The following is a 21,852-nucleotide window of genomic DNA, read 5'->3' on the forward strand; positions in this document are numbered from 1 at the left end:
TTTAATATGCCTAAACAATGCTGCGTTCTTCAAACAATGTTAGAAACAAACATACTCATTTTGAAAAAGACTTACATTGAATTTTTCGTTTGTATTTTTGTGGAACTGTATAATAATTATTACATTAATTATTGGTCTCACTCTAGTGAGTCATACCCCCCCCCCCACTTTCATAAGCGGAATTCTGTACGTGTACTCCTAAAGTCTGAAAGTAAATAGAACTGGAATAACACCGAACCAAAGAAATAACTTTGTATCTCACGTCAATCACAACTCAGGAGGCTGAGAATTTTGCTGATTTGCTCTTTATCATCTGCAGTTGATTCTCTATATTTCTAACTAAAAAAAGAATATGTCAATCACTATTCAGTGAAACTAAAACAAAACAATGATATATATATATATATATATATATATATATATATAGAGAGAGAGAGAGAGAGAGAGAGAGAGAGAGCGACAGACAGACAGACAGACAGACAGACGACAGACAGACAGACAGACAGGGACACAGAGAGGGAAGAAAGTGGAGTGAGAAAAAGATGAGAGGGGGTCGAAGATCGTTACTCAGTTGCTATGGAAAAGGGAAACAGATTTCGTGTGTCCGTGCGTGTGTGTGTGTGTGTGTGTGTGTGTGTGTCACGTGGTCTCTAAATGGGCTTTTTGTAAGCCATGTCACTCAGGTACCATCAAGAGAGACACGCTTGAAACTATTCTGTAATATTAACAAGCTGCTGTACCTAAATAAGAAACGAATCTATTCATTTGAAACGCGTCCATGAAATCATCCGAAATACACAAGGAGAAACTGTCACTTAAAATCATGGAGTGCTCGGTGGAATCAATATTGACTGTCACTTCCAGCCAGACAGTGACAATAGCAGTGGGAATCGGGCAACGGAACCTGTTCTTCACTCTGACGGCGCCCTTGCATTTCCAAACGACCTTGCCATTAATCACTTACACGTTCACGTTGCAACGAATGCTGCCCAGCTCGATATGATGTCATAAACGTGAGCGATTGGACGTTTGATACCAGTACCATTGGAATATACGACTGGAGCTCAACAAAAAGTATACAGGAAGGAACACACCTCTAACTATTAAGGCCCAGATGTCCGATTCATGGCACCTTGCTTCTTTGAACCTGTTGCTCGAAGGACAATCACAATCCAAGAAGTTGGTCTGATATTCGAAGACTGATGTCTCAGGCCTCATATATCGTTTATTTACAGAAAACATTTAAAATGTCCTTGATATTACAAGAGGATTAATTGATTGTGCCTTGAAGTGAGAATCGGGACTAAAGGCTGACGTCTCGCGTTCTCTCTGACACGTGTAACTTTTGTTGGTATCTGGGACAGACGACATTTTGAATGGAGGGAACGGAAAGAGATTGAAGTGTCTCCGTCAGGCAAATTGCTACCTCGAAGTCGCCTCCCTAAAGTGGAAATCGTGTTTAATGATGTGATCAGATTTGTGGTGTGGGTTATAAATTCATCTTGAACTCGGTCGTCTGAAGTGCATCTCTTTTCATCATGGAGGCGTGGGAGAAAAAGGCTGCAGAGGAGGAGGAGAGTTTCTTCAAGATCCTCCACTCTCGCTTGCAGAACTCTTCCGCTCACGGTCTCCCCAACATCCAACGCGCCTCCAGACCAGCGGTCAAGCTGGCTTGGCTTGCCCTCTTCCTCACCGGCATCGGAGTGATTATGTGGCAGGTGATAGCCCTCTTTCAGGAGTACTTCGAGTACAACTACGTGGTCAGCCTGGAGGTCAAGTTCAACCGCTCCCAGGAGTTTCCCGCCATCACCATCTGCAACATGAACCCTGTGATGAAGAAGAAACTTGAGGAGATGGACGATTCGTTTCGCGAGCTCTTTGACGTCAACTTCGAACCGCCGCGAGCCAACTCGGTCATGAACATGGGAGGCTCTGCGGCAGGTGGTATGTCCAACCAAAACCAAGGGGAGGGTGGAATGGCAGGTGGACAAGAACCACCATCAGGTAGCCAAATCACTTTCTAACATTTTCATCATCCTGTGTTAAGTCGAAACCTGATGTAGATTCAGAATTGTCATTCACGCACTCTCTGTTTGCTGCTTATATGATTGTAATAGTCCAGCGCCATGGCCCAGTATATCAGACCAATTGTTTAAATTTGTCTATAAAAGCACCAAAGTCGCCACACATGTAAACTGATGTACTGTATTCTAAGCAGATTTGGATACTGAACTCTTCGAAATTCTGATTTCTTCTCTCGTTGCTATGGCAACGATTAAAAAAGGAAAACATATGTCTAATTATGCCATACTATAATTTTAGAAAGTGCTGGACATCATGAGCAATATACATGTATGCTTTATTTAGTAAATCGTTACCATTGCAACGGGAAAATTCGTCAGAGAATGACCAGGACTTTGATTTGCACTTGAATAGGTGATTTTTTCTAAATCTATAAATTGAGTCAATTTTATTACATTTTAGTGTTATTTAATCGGAAATGTACGTATTAAAAAAAATATCAAGGCAACGGGAGAAGACATCAGGGAGTAGCCCTGATTTCTATTGCGATATGAAGAGTAACGAAAAGTGCTTCTGCATAGATTTTATTAATTGCAAGTGGACAATAACTCAATTCTTCGGAAAACCATGCAGTAGCATTTTTTTTTCCGTTAAATTTTGACTGTGTGATTACTATTTAGGGTTGATATACAAAAGCATTTTTATCTGCCAAATTTCTGCCGTCATTCAATCAAGTGTTTAGTGAATCTGCTGACCTTGCAAACATTAATCCAGTTAGTGTAAAACTTACTCCAGTCGTAAAGTGGCGCAAGAAGGAAGTAAAACAGGTGAGGACTTTATAGCTACAAATAAAAGAAAACAAACAGTTTGAACATTTTTTTCCTTGTTAGGCGTTAATTTCTTGGCATTGTTGACGAAATGGTTTCCTAACACTTCGTGGTTGTCATATCCGTTGGGAGATGTAACTCTACTTTCATCTGTTATTCAATATTGTCAGTTCGACAAATTCCATTAAGTTCTGAATGAAGCAAAACCTGAATCACAGGGAGTGTTGCGTTTGGGTGAGATTTTTTTTTTTTTGCATATCAGTTAATGGGAAAACGAGTTATGAAAATGTTTCAGATTTTCGTTCGTTTTATTGCACTTTTGATGTATCACTTTTAGACTGTATGGCACATATGCACTAAAATCAGACAGAAAATGTTGGTAATATTTGTTGTTTCCACTTTGTGCAATATCACTGACTACATTGATATGTGTTATGTAATTAGGGACATTCATAATACGGAATGTTCCTTGCAGACATTGTATTCATTTCCGACTGTACTTCGAGAAAGAGTCAAAACATAACACTAGATAGTAAACCACAAAACTTCACCACAGAAACAGTCTGTGAAGTTCCTTTCGACTATCTCTGTAGGCAAGGCTCGACATTTGCTGTGGCCCGGTAGCTCGGGACCACGAAGACATTTATGTCTGGACACCAAATTTCCAAAAAGGCTATCTTTGGGGGCCCAACTGATCACTTCAGAATAAAAATAATTCACCAGAGAGAGAGAGAGAGAGAGAGAGAGAAAAGAAGTTATTGTTGAGCTCTGCTAACAGGTTACTTTGATAAAAAATGTTCCATGGGAAACAAAAAAAAAAATGAACAGCAATTCTACCTTAACTTGTGCCAGGAGGAATGCCTTCTTCACAATCTACCACACGACCACCAATGGAAGGGAAGAACGACCCGAGAGCCACTACTACCGGTCCTCCGGCTGGTCCCCAGCCACGCAGGACTCCGGGGTTTTCTGATCGTACGACTGACGCGGCAGGGATGGCACCCACTACGGCTTCATCCAAACTATCGAGAACTTCGTCGGGGGACACTGAGAGGACTACTGACCCCCTTGCGACGGGAAATATGAGCACTACCAGTGTACGTACACTTCATCAAAGCCCACCTCTAGGGGTGGACTGAACAGGATTCAATCTTACTCCTATGTAGGACTACCTAGTCCAACAAATTAGGCCAACTACTTCTTTCCCAGTTGAAAAAAAAAGCAAAAATACAAACTCATTTCAGTATGACTATTAAAGGACAAGTTCACCTTCATAGCCATGTGGGTTGAGTGAATGCAACAATATTAGTAGAACACATCAGTGAGAGTTTGAGGAAAATCGGACAATCCGTTAAAAAGTTATGAATTTTTGAAGTTTCTGCTCAGTCACGGCTGGATGAAAAGACTAAGTAAGCTTGTGATGTCACATAAGTACAATGATATAAAGAAAGAATAAAGAAAATTCAACATATTTCCATTTTTCTCGCATAACAACAGAACACTCGACTTCTCTCTTTCAGAAGGCAGGGGGAATAATATTACCCTTAACATACGTCAGTAGCAAGTCGAAAAGATGTGCACTTTATTAAAAAAGTAAAGTTTTGTGAAATTCTCTTTTTATTTTCCTTATATAGTTGTACGCATGTGACATCATACACTGTAGTAGTCTTCTCATCCAGCAGTGACTGCGCAGATACTTTAAATATTCATAACTTTTGAACGGATTGTCCGATTTTCCTCAAACTTTCACTGATGTGTTCTACTAATATTGTTGCATTCTCTCAATCCTAATGTATATAAAGGTGGACTTGTCCTTTAACTAAGATGGAAAATATCATGATCAACGAATGTTACTCTTCTGTAATTATAGTTTTTGAGCTTGCAATTATTGTTTATGTGTCTTATTATTATTGTTCTTGTTCCTGACACAAACTTAATGTATCACACTTTACTTAATGATAAACCATGTAAACGATATTATGCAGGCTCCTATATAGACCAGTTGTTTGGACGAGGTTTCCGTCCCAATCTGATACCAAAAATGTAAATGAAGTGATTATACACAGAATAAAGCTTAATAAAGACAGGAGACAGGCACACAATATAATTATAATCATAAAAAGGTAGGAAGTTGATGATAAAGAGCATGCTTGTACTAGTAATAGTGGTAGCAGTGGTGATGGAGTACAATTAATAGGAAAAGTGATAGTAGTCGTAGTAGTAGTAGTATAGTAATAGTGGATGTAGTAGTAGTAGTAGTAGTAGTAGTAGTAGTAGTAGTAGTAGTAGTAGTAGTTTTTAGTTGTTGTTGTTGTTGTTGAAGCCGTAGTAGTAGTATCATAGCAGTTGTAGTAGTAGTAGTAGTAGTAGTAGTAGTAGTAGGAGTAAGAGTAGTAGCAGTAGTAGTAGTAGTTAAGTAGTAGTAGTAAGCCCAGTAGTAGTGGTAGTAGTAGAAGTAGTAAGAGTAGTAGTAGTAGTAGCAGCAGTAGTAAAGTAGTAGTATAAAAGTAAGCCTAGTAGTAGTGGTAGTAGTAGAAGTAGTAAGAGCAGTAGTAGTAGTAGTAGTAGTAGCAAAGTAGTAGTAGTAGTAAGCCTAGTAGTAGTGGTAGTAGTAGTGGTGTAGAAGTAGGCCTAGTAGTCAATAGTGGAATTAGTAGTCGTCGTAGTAGTAGAAGTTGTGGTAGAAGTAGTAGTAGTTGTCATGTCCATCGTTGATTTTGTTATTGCATGATAGGTTTTAGTAGTGTCTAAAAATTATTCCAATTTTGGTTGTAAAATTTGCAAACCTGTTCTTTAAATGCTTGTACTTCGATGTACTGATATCATTCATTTCAGAGTGTGGAGTCCTGGAAGGATCGGGAAAAGGGTGACTTCTACCGTAAGCGGGGCTCCGAATATTTGCAGAGGCGCCGCCTGATGGTGAAACTGGCCAACCGAACCATGGAGGATCGCATCCAGCTCGGCCACACCCTGGAGGACATGCTCCTCTCGTGCTCCTGGAGGGGTTTCCAGTGCTCCCCAGAGTGAGTTGTTACATAACCCCTTCCCCCCCCCCCCCCCGGTCGTCTTTAGCATTCCCATCGTCAACATGCCCACATCAAGAAGATGAGCTTCTTGCATAATATTCTAGTCACTTGACGTTGACGTTATTATTCTCATTTGTTGCACCTGGAGAAATGACCGACCCATTACTCTGTGTGTAGTTTTTAATGCTGTACATTGTCGTGATTGTGATTGTTGTACATGTACGTGGAAGTTGTCATATTCTATTTATTAGAGGAACGAACTCTTGGTTGAGGTTCAAAGAATAAAAGCCACAGTTTTACCTTTTTTTCATCTAAGGTTGTACGATTTCCTCATAAACACATCTAATTCTATTTCTTTATTTCATTGATTTCCAAGGTATTCAAGGAGCTATCATTTGTGAAAATTCCAACCTCACAGTAATTACAACTTGCTGTCTTGTGATGTTTGCCTAATAGACGTTACCTACGATAAGTGATAGATAGCTATCCATTTGTTCTAAAGTGTTATTAAAACTGTTATAAATTATCTTGATGTTATTTCACCCGTTATTTGAACTATGAAGGAACTTTACGCACATCTTCGATCCTCAATTTGGCAACTGCTACACCTTTAACTCGGGCAATAACAGTGCAGTGCTAACCACCAACCGCCCTGGACCAAACTATGGTAAGAACAACAGTCCGAAGTCCTTTACGCTGGAGCTGATTGGACGAATGTAAACAATGGATTATTATGAGACTAAAATACCAAACATGAGTAACTGCATCTTCATAACACAATAGGATAATGGGAATACACAGGCAGTCAAAAAAAAACTCACAACATACATCGAAATTGCAACTCTTATACCAATGCTAATGATCTGATGCACTTACGTGATATCATCGATCATGAAAGAAAAACGCATCTGCAAACATTTTAGCGTACCATCGCTCATCATTTATACAGTAGAACAGAGAATCGAGGTTTTGTTGTTGAAAGGACGAAAGCTGAAGAGAAAACCTGTCAGGGACTCATGGTAATTAAAGTGATGAATTTGTAAAGATGTCCATTATCGCCAGGAAGTATGAAAGAAGACCATCTATATAGTCATGATAGTTGAGGATGGTATACAAAGCCTGACGTGTAAGAGCAATTGAATTGAAAGGCAATTGAAATCATACACAAATTCTCTCAAAACTCACGAAAGAGACAAGACCATTTCCTAACCTTTTGAATCTCCCTGAGGATACTTCACTCATTTGTCTTGAACGTGCTAACGTGATTTGATTTGATAGAACCTCTAAGGTTCTTACTCCCCCTCCCCTTTTAAGCTAGCTCACTTTTCAATGTGTTTATCCATATTTCGTCAGAACGCATTACTTTAATTGAAAATATTCGTGAAATTCATTTCAAAAGAACCCGGAATTGTTCGTCCTCACTCCTCAAATTGCCTATCAGCTGTTTTTGTGTATACTTCTACTGCCATCAAAACGGAAACGTGAAACAATAAAGGGGTTAGTGTGTAAACGGTTTGCTGCCTGAACGATCAAAGATAGTTCTGGGTGATACTGATGGATGTTGATAATTGCTAATGGCTCTTCAACGACCTTTAGAGGTTCCTACCTACCATCGCTTCTCCCCTGATGCGACCAGCCTCCATCAGCTTTGTTTTTATTTGATGAGTTATTGCCTACCGTGTTCGTATTGTGGGCTATCTATTTAAACTCAAATTGGGCAGTGCTATCAACCGACTACACTCTACATTGATATTTTGTGACTTTACTAGCTTTTATATTTTTGTTTTACTATATTTAAGATCACAGAGCTTTAGTAACACCACTATTTACACACACACAAACACACACACACACACACTATATATATATATATATACATATATATATATATATATATATATATATATATATATATATATATATATATATGTATATATATTGCAAACATTCTGCTGATGTGAACTCAAATTGAGTTCTCATGTTTTTAGCTTTGATGACTTACAACAGCACACGACTTTAAAGATCAATACAATTGCCTTAATGTGAAAACACGGTATTTCCTGTTGCCGGTGCAGGCCTTTCCCTAGAGCTGTATACCCAGCAGATGGAGTATATGGACGAACTGACAGAAGTTGCAGGATTCCGCCTGGTCATCCACCATCCCGTCACCATGCCATTTCCAAGCGATGACGGCGTCTTTGTGTCTCCCGGCCTAGCTACCGCCATCGGTGTGCGAGTGGTGAGATTGCGCCATCTACGTTCACTCCTTGTTGCACGTTCTTTCTGTGCCAATTTTTTGTTCAACCGATTTGACGCAGAGTAAAAGTCGATCAGATTTGGAATCTTATCTGATTATGCATCATCTAATTGATCATTTTTGCTCGATGGAAAATACAAGATTGACTATGTGACCTACCCTGATAAAGAGTAGAGAAATTAAAGGAAACAAAACAAATCGAAACAACTTAATAGCAACAATGGTAAATATTGTTTCCGTGACCCTATAGGAACTAGGATGCTCAGCTTTCTCGCACGCTCTCTTGAATGCGTAATTTTTTTTCCATCATGCTGAAATATACATTTTGCTTCTGTTTATCTTTGTTTAGCTATTCTACTGGTTACTTTATGTGTGTGTGTGTGTGTGTCTATGTGTGCCAATAGCTGGAGCTGGACCGCCTACCACACCCGTACGGCGAATGCAAAGAGGACGTTCTGACCGGTATCGAACAGAACATCTACCACCAGCACTATGGTGTAAAATACAGCATGCAGGTGAGCGAAAATGGCGTTATAGATGGTCTCCAAACAATGGTATACAAAATTAATAGTGAATGGTCACTAGTGCAATGGTACGAGATTTCGCACGAGGTGAAAGATAGAGGCGGTCTATTCAACGAGGCGAAGCCGAGTTGAATAGTGCGACTCATCTTTCAAAGAGTGCGAAATCTCGTTCCACTGCCCGAGTAAAAACCATACACTATTTGTTTTATACAACGTCCAAGTAGATCTTTGTTATTTGGTTGGAGGATTGTTGGGTATGTCGAAGTAGGCCTAGAAGTCTATATATGTATGAAAAATATAGCCATACTTACATGTGGACATCCTCGATATGCAAAGCAACACACAGTACACGCAGTACCGTACAATTTCTCGAACCGTGGAGTAGAACGAAAAAATCGAACCAAGTTGCACGCAAAAATAGAACCAAAATTGCACGGCGCGTTGAATGGAGTACTTATTTAATATCACGTCACCAACAATCCTCCAATCAAATTACAAGGATCTACTTGGACGTTGTGTAATACTCCCTAAATGATTAAGATGGGGTACAGCACTTTCCTTCTTTCTTATACTTCTACTTCTACTTCTATGGTGCTTCTCATCGAAGCCTGTTCAGCAACTGGATGAGGGTTTGTGGTGTGGTGCTTCAGACAGTGGATGCCATTTGTGCTTTGTGCTCTTTCAAATGTGTATACAGGTGCTCACTGTGCAAGTAAAAAAAAATCTCTGCCATGCTTAATTGGCTTCTATGGCTCTCTTGAACTGCTCAACAGAGGGCAGTTCAATGATGTGTTGAGGAAGCCTATCCCAGTCTCTGATTGTCCTTGGGAAAAAACTGTATTTATAGGCATCCAAGGTAGAGTCGGTTCTCATAAAACGTTGATGTTGGCTGCTTCGTGTTGTTCTTTGTCTCTGTTTGAGGTAATGCGGTATAGGTACTGCAATTTGGTTGTTTATTGCTTTGTAGAAGGTGGTGAGTCGAGCTTGCTTTCTTCTGTCTTCTTAGTTTGGCTTTAACTGCTTTCATGAAATACAGAAGTGTAGGGCCTACTATGCAGTCCAAACTCAGTTTTGTTGTTGTTGTTGTTGTGGGTTTTTTTTGGGGGGGGGAGGGGGAGGGTGTCTTAAGCTATCTTCTACGTCTATCTTCTACATTATGAGGTTGTTACGAGTGAAAGAAAATGACATCCTTGTTTGTGAGGTTTAAGCGTTCACTCTTCCACGAATAATCGGCATTACAAGATATCAGTATTTCGCCACAAATGGTGCTCTTGTAAACGGTAACACAATTTAGCGGGACTGCCTCACGACAACATTTCGAAGCACAATATTTTGACTGGGAGAGACATATCGTTATCAAAAATTCCTTGAAAAAAATTATATGAAATCTGGCTATAGAATTTGGTATGATAGATGAGGTTGATGGAAATAAGCTTTCAGTTTCCGCTGTGAATATCCAACATTCCCGCTTATCAAAACTGCTCTTTATAGGAGATGATTTCTTTGATCTATTCATACCAGTAATTAGTGAAGTTATATCCATGATGTGATGTGCAGGCGCATGTTAATGATTCAATTCAAGATGCCCTTCAGTCGGGATAGTTACTTGATCGGGGCAATAGTCCCACTATTGCCGGGCCGCCCAGGTATGAAGCTACACAGATGAGTTAGTAGCAACTATTGTTGTCATAATTCGTACGAGATGCCTTTAACATGTTCAAAATTCAAGTTAGGTCACCTGTAAGTGAAGCCTGTTCTATACCTTGTGGTTGCATCCTCCTGTGTAGACATGTGAACAGAGCTGCTACCAGCGCCGAGTCATGGCGAACTGTGGCTGTGCGGACCCGACGTTCCCTCTCCCACTCGATGGCAATACCACGTACTACCCCTGCGACATCGACAATGATGAAGGTTGAATAGTTTCTTTTTAGTCAGTTGAGAGGTTGAATGTTGAATATTGCCCGTTTTCAAATTGATCATACAGATCCATAATGATTAAAAAAAAAATCAGCTACTGCTTTTGCATAGATTCTAAATAGTAAATGTATTGTTAAATAAAGCGCCGGATGAATTTGGGGCAAGCTATAGGTGAAGAAATCCAAGATCTTTTAGCTAGACATGTAATCGTCGAGAATCGTTTCATTTCAGTGCTACACCACATACACGGACCATGGTATACAAATAATGAATGTTTATGAGTGCAATGGACAGAATATTTTTTCTTCTTCTTCTTCTGATTAAGTCTGCCTCCTTCAATAGACTGAAGATTCTTGCAGACTGGTGCTATTTACATTATAGTACAATTTATTTACAGATATTTACAAGCACATATAAAATTTGACGAAAATACTAGCCACTCTGATCAACCGTTAGACGGTTTCGAAATGATCCCACAGATGGCGCTGAAACAATTTCTGACGACAGGGAATTCCAGTTCCTTACAGTTCTTGGGAAGAACGAATGGCGATGCGATTCAGTTCTCGAATATGGTACCTGATAGGAGTGTGGTTGCGAGGCTCTCTTTCACCTCATATTTCATGAGGTGAAAGATGAAATGATCCATTCAACGAGGCGCAGCCGAGTTGAATGAATCAAAAATTTCATCTTTCACCGAATGAAATATTCTGTCCATTGCACGAATGAAAAACATTTATTATTTGTTTTATATAACGCCTGGAAGAGATCCTTGTCCTTTCAGGTTTTATTGATTTAAAAACAAGAGAGAATCTGAGATTGCGAGAGTGCTAACTGGGAGCATTACGCTATGTATGTAGCGCGCTGTCGCATACATACCCTGCAAAACGCAAGCGTATACGCGTAGTATGCCGGGCTCTCAGTGAGCGTGCAATGGAGCAAATCGTATGGATCCAAAATTGCACGGTAAATGGAACCATAATTGCACGGATGATGACGTCATAGTGAAATGGGCCGAATAATCAATGTCAAACAACCAATCAAATGACAAGGATCTCTTCAGGCGTTATATTCAATTCAATTCAATTCGTTTATTTCCATTTCGATCACAATAAAAACAACATGAAGCATTCACTGTTACAGATGAACATAAAAAAACAATGACATATAAAAGAAACCACAACGACATCAGAATTACAGTCATAAATTGTTACAGATTACAGCAGGCAACAAGTAAAATGGAAAATGGTGTACACATAAAAAGCCAATGAGGCCTGTAGGCGCGCATACACCGTTGTTACAAATCATGTAGAATTGGAATCTAAGTTATTTTCAGAAATCATAAATCAGTTTTATACAGAGGATACACAAAAGAACATCAAACAAACAAAACAAAAACAAGAACAAGAGATAAACATAAGACGGATTGCTAGATACGTCAATGTAATTTCAATAAAAAGACAAACGATGTCTTTTATACTGCTTCTTAAATGAATTATTATGTTGCTTATTATAACTATCTGGGTTTATTGCATTCCAAAAAACTGGTCCTGTATGACGAAGAGTTTGTTTTAATTTCGTACTAGAACATTTCCATTGATGAATTTTATTGCAGCTCCGTGTGTTATGAGTGTGTATATTTGAATTTGATATGAACATGTTCATGATGTAAGGAGAGAGTGTATCTGTGTGAAAACGTTGCATCGAAGAAGTTATTTGAAGTTTATTTATATCATGCAGCTTAAGTGTATTCAATCGTTTAAATAACTGAGAGGTGTGAGCTAAATATGGAGATTTTGTAACATTACGAATTGCTTTCTTTTGTAATTTAAATAACTTATCAAGTGTGGAATTAAAAGTGTTTCCCCATACAACATTACAATACAACAAATGAGGTAATATAAAAGAATTGTAAAGAGAAAATAAAGCAAAAGATGGTAATTCAAACTTCAAACGATATAAAACACCTACAAACTGCGCAACTTTTCTGCATACATTTTCTGTGTTCACGCCAGTCAATATTTTCATCCAGAATAATACCTAAAAACTGAACTGATTTACATTGAGTTATTGACTTTCCATATATTTTTATGTCATTTATGAATTGCACATTTCTCTTCTTCTTTTGAAATAACATATAATTAGTTTTATCTACATTTAATGACAGTTTATTGCACTGAAACCAAGTCACAATCTTAAAAACATTTTTATTTACAATATCATATAAAGTATCTATATTACTATGTGAAGCATATATAAAATGGAATAGGACAAATAGGAATTTTGCTAACAAAACCAGTGAGAACGCATCGGCTCGGGGAAATTTTATGGCATTTTCAGTTGTATCAATTTCGTTTCTGCCGAGCGACATTATGATACGATAATAAACCCGACACCCTTCAACTGATTGCTGATAAGTTTGTGTCCTATAGAAGCTATAATATGATCTTTTGAAAGAAGTATGTTCTTATTCATGTAATAGGGACTATGTTCTTTTATCTTTTTTTTTATAAAGCTTTAGTATGAGCTAAATCAACACATTTTCTTTTCTACAGAGACTAAGTGTCTTCAACATATGGAAAGGAAGTATGAAGAAGACGAACTGGATTGTGAATGTCAAAATGCCTGCAAGTAAGATATTCGATTGGTTTCTCTTATCGTTGCTGTCAACGCTGATAGCGAGCTTTAGATCTGCGACGCGAACGTAAGACGACGGTTGCGTTGACCGTTCTCCTCTCTCTCTCTCTCTCCCTGTGTCGTGTTGCAAGGTAGCATTACATTTCGCGAAGGTGCAGCCTATAAAAAGTAGAATAGCGCCCCTATTTGTCGTTCTTGACGTATGGAATTTGTCCTGGGGGGCGTTTCATCAACGAATTCGTCGGAGGTTTTCACCGACAAATTTGCTATCAGCCAATCAGACGCAAGGATTTACACTGACAACTGTTAAAAGCTAATGAAATCCTTGCGTCTGATTGGCTGATAGCAAATTCGTCGGTGAAAACTCCGACGAACTCGTTGATGAAATGCCCCCCAGATCAAAACAGCTAGCTGACGTCATAATGGCATCAAGTAGCTCTCTGCGTCTTGAATTTGAGCGGACGCTAAAATGACCCAGAACCGTCGTGAAAACTCAGACAACGAGAGATCGATTTTGATAAGCGGTCTTGCGCATGCGCAGAACAAATTTTTCCTTCGTCGCACGTCGCAGATCTTAAACTCCCATTTGTTTGTGTGCGGCGATTTTTTTGTTGTTATGAGAAACACGCAGATCATAATATAGCTGTTGAGTAGATGATAGTGTGGAAAAGTTATGATTCTTTGCTTCATTTGTTGACGAAGTGTTCTTAATCTATACACATGTACTTCGAGGATACTTGTCAGTGTGTAATATTGCTTATCCTTTGTTATGGAATTTATCATTTTCTTTAAAAAAAAAACCAAACCTCACTTTTGTCGGTTCTGCCTCGATGCTTAAATTACTTTATCAATACTGTATTGGTCTAGATGAAGTGGTTACGTCATTCCAACATAGATATTAACTGAAGATTCGTCCATTCATGTTTACATTTTTTTCTCTCTTTCATGTGTCCATATTTCCCGTTCAGTGAGATCTCATACCTACCAACAATCAGTTCATCCATCTGGCCTTCTGATGGTTATGAGGTAACAGTCAAACGTATCTTTCTGCTTTAAATCTTCAGTTTAAATTGTTGGGGCGTACTTAGCCTTGCTTTTTGTGGATTACAAAATATTTTTAATGCATTTTTTGTTGTTGTTGTGGGTGTTTGTGTCTGGGTTGTGTTGTCTTTTCGTCATCAGATGACGTTCCTTGGTACTCAGCCTTGCTTTTTGTGGATTACAAGACATCCACGTTTCTTTTTTCTTTTCTTTTTTTTTTGATGAACGTGGTTGTAGGTGTTTGTGTCTGGGTTGTCATGTCTTTGTGTTAGGTTGGCTTTTCGTTGATGGTGGCGTGCATTTAGTGACTATTTGTTTGGATGTTGTTCGTGGTTGTGTATGTTGTTTGTTTTTTGTGTGACAATTGTGTTTTTGCGGTTTTTGTGTGTATTTGTGACTTTGTTTGGATGTTGTTCGTGTTTGTGTATGTAGTTTGTTGTGTTTTGCGGGGATTGCAAAGCATGGATTTTTGTTGGTTTTTTGTGTTTGTGTGGGTGCTTGTGTATGTATTCAAGGGTCTAGGGCAATTACCCCCTGGGCAATTACCCCGCACCCTTCCCCTGGCCCTAATCCTAATCCTAATCCTGAACCTAATCCTATCCCTAACTCAAACTCCTAACCCTAACCCTAACCCTAATCGTTACTCTAAGCTTACCACTAACCAGTATTTAGCCGGGGGGTAATTGCCCTCTCGGGGTAATTGCCCGGATACGGTTGTGTACATATAATTCTGTTGTGTGTGTGTCCTCGTTGACGCGTATAAGTCATCGTCTTGGGTGGGCAAAGCAAGGCCTTTTGTGTTCGTGTTGATGTTTGTGTATGTATATGAATGTGTAGGGGTTGTTGGGTATTGGTGTAGTGTGTTGGTGTTTGTGTAATACTATCAACGTTTGCGGGGTGTTTGGGGTTGTTGAGTAAAGGTGTAGTGTGCGGGTGTTCGTGTAAAGCGATGAGTGTGGTGTTGGTGTTGTTGTTTGGGGTTGTTGTGTATAGGTGTGGGTGTTGTGGTGTGGTTGCTTGTGTATCTGTCGTGTTTGTTTGTTCGTTGAGGGGCCTCGCCAGCGCGTCCGCTCATTGCGACTGCCAGGAAATTTCCGCCCAACCATCCGGTGGGTGCGTTTCTTTTATAGACTCCCAGATGTTCCGCATGAATGATTGTGGTGTATCTAGTCTTTTTCGTCCAGTCACTTTTGTAATATCTAAATGAGAAACCCCACAGAGACAATCCACTACTTTGAAATCTTTGAAACGACTGTCAGCGAGAGACTAGCTCCTATACGCACAAAAATGTCAACCGGCTATACGACAAAATATCAAATCTAACGTGTCTCAAGTGTCATTTACAAATAAGAATAAAAGGGGCTGAGATGGTGAGATAAGGAAAGATGTTTAATACTAGCTCAGGACCACCAACAAAGACCACTATGTATGTAATTTGGTAAACCAAAACATGTCTACAAAATAACATTTTGTGTCGCAACAACAAATTCAGTGCATGGGACTACTGTGACATAGCAAAGCTTACTACCAGCTGAAAGTGAAACTTTCCTTGATCTAGGCCCTTACAGGCTTGTCTTGAGGGCATTGTGTGCACTAAGTTAACAAATTGAAGATTTCCTTCAAAGGTACCTGCATGAAATGACAACTTTTGGTACAGGGCCTCTTTATGAGTGAAAAGAACATAACGCAGCATAAGGACTCACCTTAGGCCTTCAGGCCTTCGTCCTTCATGTTTGGACGTGATGTTGATGACAGCGATGTCCGGTCAACATTCTGAAGAATCTGAAGATTCAGTCAGAAAAGGGTCTATCAGCGTCAATCTGGCACTTCGTGAAGCACTTGAGATGATGGAGCCAAAAGGCTCAGCCGACCGTTCGTGAAATGTTTTGTTCATATTTTGGAATATTTACCCACGACGACATGACTGGAGCGAGCCGTTAGTTCGTGATGAAAACAAATCACTATTAAAACGAGGGTGTTTAGTGGAACCATGTTGCAATCTATTACGTAATCATGTACAATCAAGCCCGGGAAATTTGTCAGGTTAAAGAGCCGAATGAATAACATGTCAGATGATAGTAAGTTGGACGTATTATAGTAGAATGAGGCATCGTATAGGCCTTGATCGACGGGATCTTGCACTATCTTGTGTCGCCTTTCATTTACTGCAAACAATGACGTATCCACTACATGTATGTAAAGAATTACACGCGTGACTTGACAACGCTGAAAGCATTCTCTTCCTCAACCGGGCAAAAGCATTATACTGATGAGACATTCTATGGGGCTTCAGTAAGCATTTTGTTTTTGACTGTCAGTGCTGGGTGCATGGGCTTTTAATATCCACGTTCGACCTTTAAATGTACTAGTTCTATGCTAAAGTAAGGAAGGCCAAGCTGGTCGTGGATCGTCAGAATAGCTTATCGTCTGAAACACTGGCATTGGTCTTGGCATTGATTAGTGCATGGGGCTACATCACACATATCTCCATGATCAGTGCATGTATAGTGCATGAAAGAAAAGCAAGTTAACCGATCACGTGCAAATCAACCTAACTCTTCGAAAGAATATGCGACATTAGTAAACGCGATGAACTATAGAACCCTCATTGTAATCAACTTTATGCCGAACCAAGGATATAGAAATTAATCAGAAAACAAATTCATGAAAGATAGGCACCATCTTGCTGATATCATTTCATTTTCGTAAATGAGGAGATTTCTTTGATATTTCATACTTTTGATGACGTTAATTCAGCTATTAACGCGATTTGCGTACCGTATAGTAATTTTTGGAAGTCTAACATGGTTCTTGGTTCTGTTCGTCTTGCAGAAAAAGCTGACCAAAAGGATGATGGACTCACACGAGGAGATGAATCAACAGATGAAAGGTCCAACTCCATCGGAATGGACCAGGTATGTGACGGAATATCCGTTAACTTCTACCAGCATCAGTGTTTTCTTTTTCTGCCTATTGTTGATGCTGAGTATTATGGAAACCCTTCCAAGCCCACTTAGATACAAGGAGATTAAGACTTCTAATAACTACAATTGTGTGAATCTCTAAAGATGGTTAACAAGGAATCTCAGCATTACCTGGCAACCAAAATCAAATATCAAATATCAAATATAGCCCATATCGATCCTCTAATTAAACGACTGAAAATATCAAAAGTAAATGATTTTCATATTTACCAATTCGCTATTATTCATGTTTAAATACATCAACAATTTACTACCGTTCTTCCATGACAATTAATCTCAAATAGCAAAGTACGCTCCTATCCCACTCGCCATTGCAATGACATTCATCTGAATAACCCAAAGCTACTTGTCGCTCATAGATCTATTCCACACCACGGACCGGATATATGGAATTGGAACATATTGGAACAAATCTTCTTATCTTCTTATCTTAAAAAGGCCCCTAGTACCGCCTGCTGGGCTCTTTCACTTGCACCAGCACTCACCTCATTCTCTGTACATATAGTGTCTATACAAGTTTTGTTGTCGCAATGTGATGCCAGAATGTCTCTGTTTTTTTCTTTTCTTTTGATTTCGACAAGTATACATGATGTATGTTTTGCCCATTTTTATGCCTCCGCCACGAAGTGGTGCCGGAGGCATTATGTTTTCGGGTTGTCCGTCCGTCCGTCCGTCCTTCCGTCCGTCCGTCCGTCCGTCCGTCCGTAATGAATTTTGTGGCAAGCGTAACTAAAAAACCTTTTGAGGTATCCTAATGAAACTTGGCATGTATTTGTATTAGGGGGTGAAGTTGTGCCTATCAACTTTTGGGTGCACATGGCCAAGGTCAAAGGTCAAAGGTCAAAGTCAAATACATAAAATTTCACTATTTCCTCCATATCTATGCATTGCCTGAAGATATTTTCTTGAAACTTAGCGTATACATGTATTATCTAATTAAAATACTCTGGTGAAAGTTTGGGGCCATGAGGTCAAAGTTCAAAGGTCAAAAGGTCAAGTAGAAGTATTAAAATTTCACTTTTTTCTCTGTACCTTGGAAATTGTTCAAGGTATCTTCATGGAACATAGTATATATACATGTACTGACTGGAAGTGATTATCTAGAGAATTTAGGGTTCATGGGGTCAAAGGTCAGGGGTCAAAGGTCAAGGGCAACACTTCAAAATTTTACTATTTCCCTCATATTTATGCAATACCAGCAGGATTATTTTTTCTTACACTTGGTGTACGCATGTACCACCCAACAGAGATTCTCTGTTAAGTTTTTTTTTCTTGTTTTTTTGCCTCAAAGGTCAAAAGGTCGAAGATCAAGTGAATGTGCTGAACTAACTGTTTCCTCCTTAATCTAGGAAATGGTTTAAGTTATTTTGAAATTTACTACATATTTTTGCATGTTCTGCCTGACGGTGATTATCTTGATATGAATTCTAGGGTGAAAGGACAGATGAAAATGGCAACAATTTACTATTCAATACAGAATTACACTTTTTCTCCATACCTTGAAAATTGCTCAGTGCAGAAACTTATGAATGGATCAAAGTCAAGTTAAAGTTCTTAGCTCTCCAAATACATGCTCTCCTATTCATCTGATTAAACCTAGGTCAAGGAAGGTGAATATTCAACACATTTGTGACAAACTTGTCATTTTAATATTTTACCAATTTTGTGAAAATGTAATCACACGTTGTCCACATGTACTATAGACCTATTAAGAGAACCATGCATTATGGCGGAGGCATACCAGTCGCCACAGCGACATTTCTAATCTTTTTTTTTTCCTTCTCTTTCAAGGCTGTCGTATCTTCAAGCTATATGCTTATTTGACGACAGTCTTCTGCATTCACACTCCCAATACATGTGCCATAATTCAGTCAGATCATGATGATTTCACTTTATCCCGGGTGGTTCCCAATTGATGTGTTTTCTTATTCTTTTCTTTAATCTGTACACGCATATTTCAGTAACTATGTTCGGATGTACACACTGTATGTTCTATTGTCTTGAAAACAATAAGAAATGACTGTATTTCATTTGTAATATAGTATATTCAGTTCAGAAAATTCCCCAAAAATTCATTTGAATTGAAAAATACTAAAGGTAAGTGAATATCTGGCCCGGCGGGTCATCCAGCTGTCTGGGAAAGTGAAGTAAAACTAATATCGTCGATTAGGGACATTTTCCATGACGTCAGGAACACGCCCTTCCCACTCTCTCTAATTTGAGATTTCACTCATCATAGCAGAAATGTATCAAACAATATACAAAATGGACCAGGATTGAAAACTTGGTTTATTCTATAAATCATAGCATAACTTGATTCGAGTTGAATGTCTCATTGGTTTGAACTTAATAACTAGGTGATTTTTAAAACAAAAATAATTTTATACTTTTGAAATATCAAATCGACACTCATTGTGAATTGATGTCCCATTGTTTTGCAGAAGTAATATGGCAAAGGTTGAGGTTTACTTTGAAGAATTCAACTACGAGTACATCAAACAAGATCCAGCGTACACGGTGAGTCTCCGATTTGTGTTATTTCCCTTTCTTTTAAAGGAGAATGAAATTATAGTAACGTATCGATAAGGTATTTTGGCACTATTTCGATAACATTGGAACTATTGCGTGCTTGCCACTGGTTTTGTCGCATTTTAAGCCAAGACCTTGCGGTATAACAAGTAAAAAGAAATCACTATAATGTAAACTTACCTTGCTGTATGACATTAAGACGACACAAAGTGTAAAGGAAACAAGATTTAGGTTGTATTGTTACCTCAAGAAGCGAGAATAATGAGAAAAAAAAACAACATAAAAAATAAGGTGGAGAGGACATAAGCGGAAAGGGAATTTCGAAGACATGCAGAGAATACTTATGAAATGCGGTCTCTTGTTTTAATGCAAACTGCCTACTTTTGTCTTGGTGTCTGTCGTTATGTGTGTCTGTTTGTCTGTTTGTCTCGTTGATTATAACTTGGTTGTTTCGTCTGTCTGTATGTGTGTGTATTTCTCTCTTCTATGATATGATTGAGCGTCCCATGCAATAGCCCGTGCGCATTTTAATGTTAACATGTTAACTTGCTCTTTAGTCTAGAGACAAGAAACATATAAAACGACACATTCCAACCATTTCCTTTTTATCACTCGATTGATTATTCCAATCGCATTGCAGTCTAATGCGGTTTGGAAAACACGCTATACCGCCGAGTATTATTGTCTCCTCCCCTTTATTTTGGCCCCAAGTTTTATCCGTGCTTCGCATCTTTGTCTTCACACTCGATTTCTAATGGAATCTACGTTTAGCAGTTATAGGTCCCGTCGTATTTCTCTAGCATCACTTAGATTCAGATTTCGATGAATTGATCGCCATGTTCTATGTTAGTGATATTATATTGTACAGCCAACCATGTATTCATATACCATCTTATTCTGTCACATTTGATGCCATTATTTTTATTGAAAAATATGGAAGTAAATCGAATTGAATATCGACACCTAAAATGCTCACATTAACATTATTATTTGTGTTTAGTCTTGGGATAATTTTGTTTGAAACCTAGATTCCAGGTTTGCTAAGTGCCATGGGTGGTCAGCTCGGCTTGTGGCTGGGTCTCTCGGTCGTCACCATGTTCGAGATCTTCGAGGGTCTGTGGTCAATGATGGCATTTCTTCTCCGAGGACGGAACCGAACCTCGCCAGTCACGACTCTACCCGCCGGTAAAAAGCCGGCCCCAAACGATTCGACCACTATTCACTCGACGCGCACTCCGCCTCCGCCATACGTATCGAGCCTCCCCTCGACAGTGTCAACGTAAATGGATTGCATGGCGGATACAAAGAAAACTTTGGAATTATTACAATCAAAGTTATGCAATTGTTTTGCAGTAACCATCTAGTGTAAACAAGTTCTGAGAAATTCGAATGGTTTGAAATATTGCAGATAGTCCTATTCGTAAAGATAGATTTTGTTTACACACACGCGTTTGTGTTTATGTGTGTTTTTGTATATAATACAATGTACATAACAATACTAATACGAACTCGGTTAAGTGTTGCTTGAATGTTTGCATAATGAAGTAAATGAGGGAGAAAGATTTGCGGTGCCCAAATCTTTCTCTCTCATCGTTACGAACATAGTATATTCATCATATATATACCTCTAAATCATGTGATAATTTCTACACAAGCATGTTGTTAGGATGCGGACATAGAAGAGAAGTGAAGAAGAGAAATCGTTCTTCAGGATGAAAAGTGCAGCAACACAAGATATATCAAAATCTTAGAGATTATGTACATGAAAAACATTGTTTATTGCACACATTATACAAGGATCAGAGTAGACATTACACAGCAAGAAATGTTAAACACATTTTTCAATATGTTTCTTTGATTGAAAATTTTTGTCACAGCTTCAATTCAACACCAAGGATGACTATCTAAAAAACAGAGAGATTGAAAATACGCAATTTGCTACCAAAACGAGTTTCAACATAAAGCTACAGCTTTATACAATAATTCTATATCTAGTAATCAAATCGACGAACATAAGGTGAGTTAAAAATCGTAATGTGATAAAGTAAATTTGACTTGAAGAACGAAACATATCAACTTCTCATTAGATTA

The 21,852-nt window shown here is 38.7% G+C and overlaps 1 protein-coding gene across 1 annotated transcript; it reads left to right on the forward strand.

The window, feature by feature from the left end:
- Nucleotides 1-1,538: 1,538 nt before the first annotated feature.
- On the forward strand, nucleotides 1,539-21,044 carry LOC139726461 (epithelial sodium channel subunit beta-like). Its single transcript, XM_071637417.1, has 12 exons — nucleotides 1,539-2,004; nucleotides 3,702-3,946; nucleotides 5,685-5,872; nucleotides 6,439-6,542; nucleotides 7,951-8,114; nucleotides 8,537-8,647; nucleotides 10,444-10,567; nucleotides 13,126-13,201; nucleotides 14,176-14,233; nucleotides 17,081-17,163; nucleotides 19,674-19,749; nucleotides 20,790-21,044. The coding sequence occupies exons 1-12, from the start codon at nucleotides 1,539-1,541 to the stop codon at nucleotides 21,042-21,044; spliced, it is 1,950 nt and encodes a 649-aa protein (XP_071493518.1).
- Nucleotides 21,045-21,852: the final 808 nt, after the last annotated feature.

This window comes from Diadema antillarum, unplaced genomic scaffold (genome assembly GCF_040938485.1).
Source record: "Diadema antillarum isolate AM-2024a unplaced genomic scaffold, OU_Dant_1.0 seq00000085_RagTag, whole genome shotgun sequence".
Lineage (NCBI taxonomy): Eukaryota > Metazoa > Echinodermata > Echinoidea > Diadematoida > Diadematidae > Diadema > Diadema antillarum.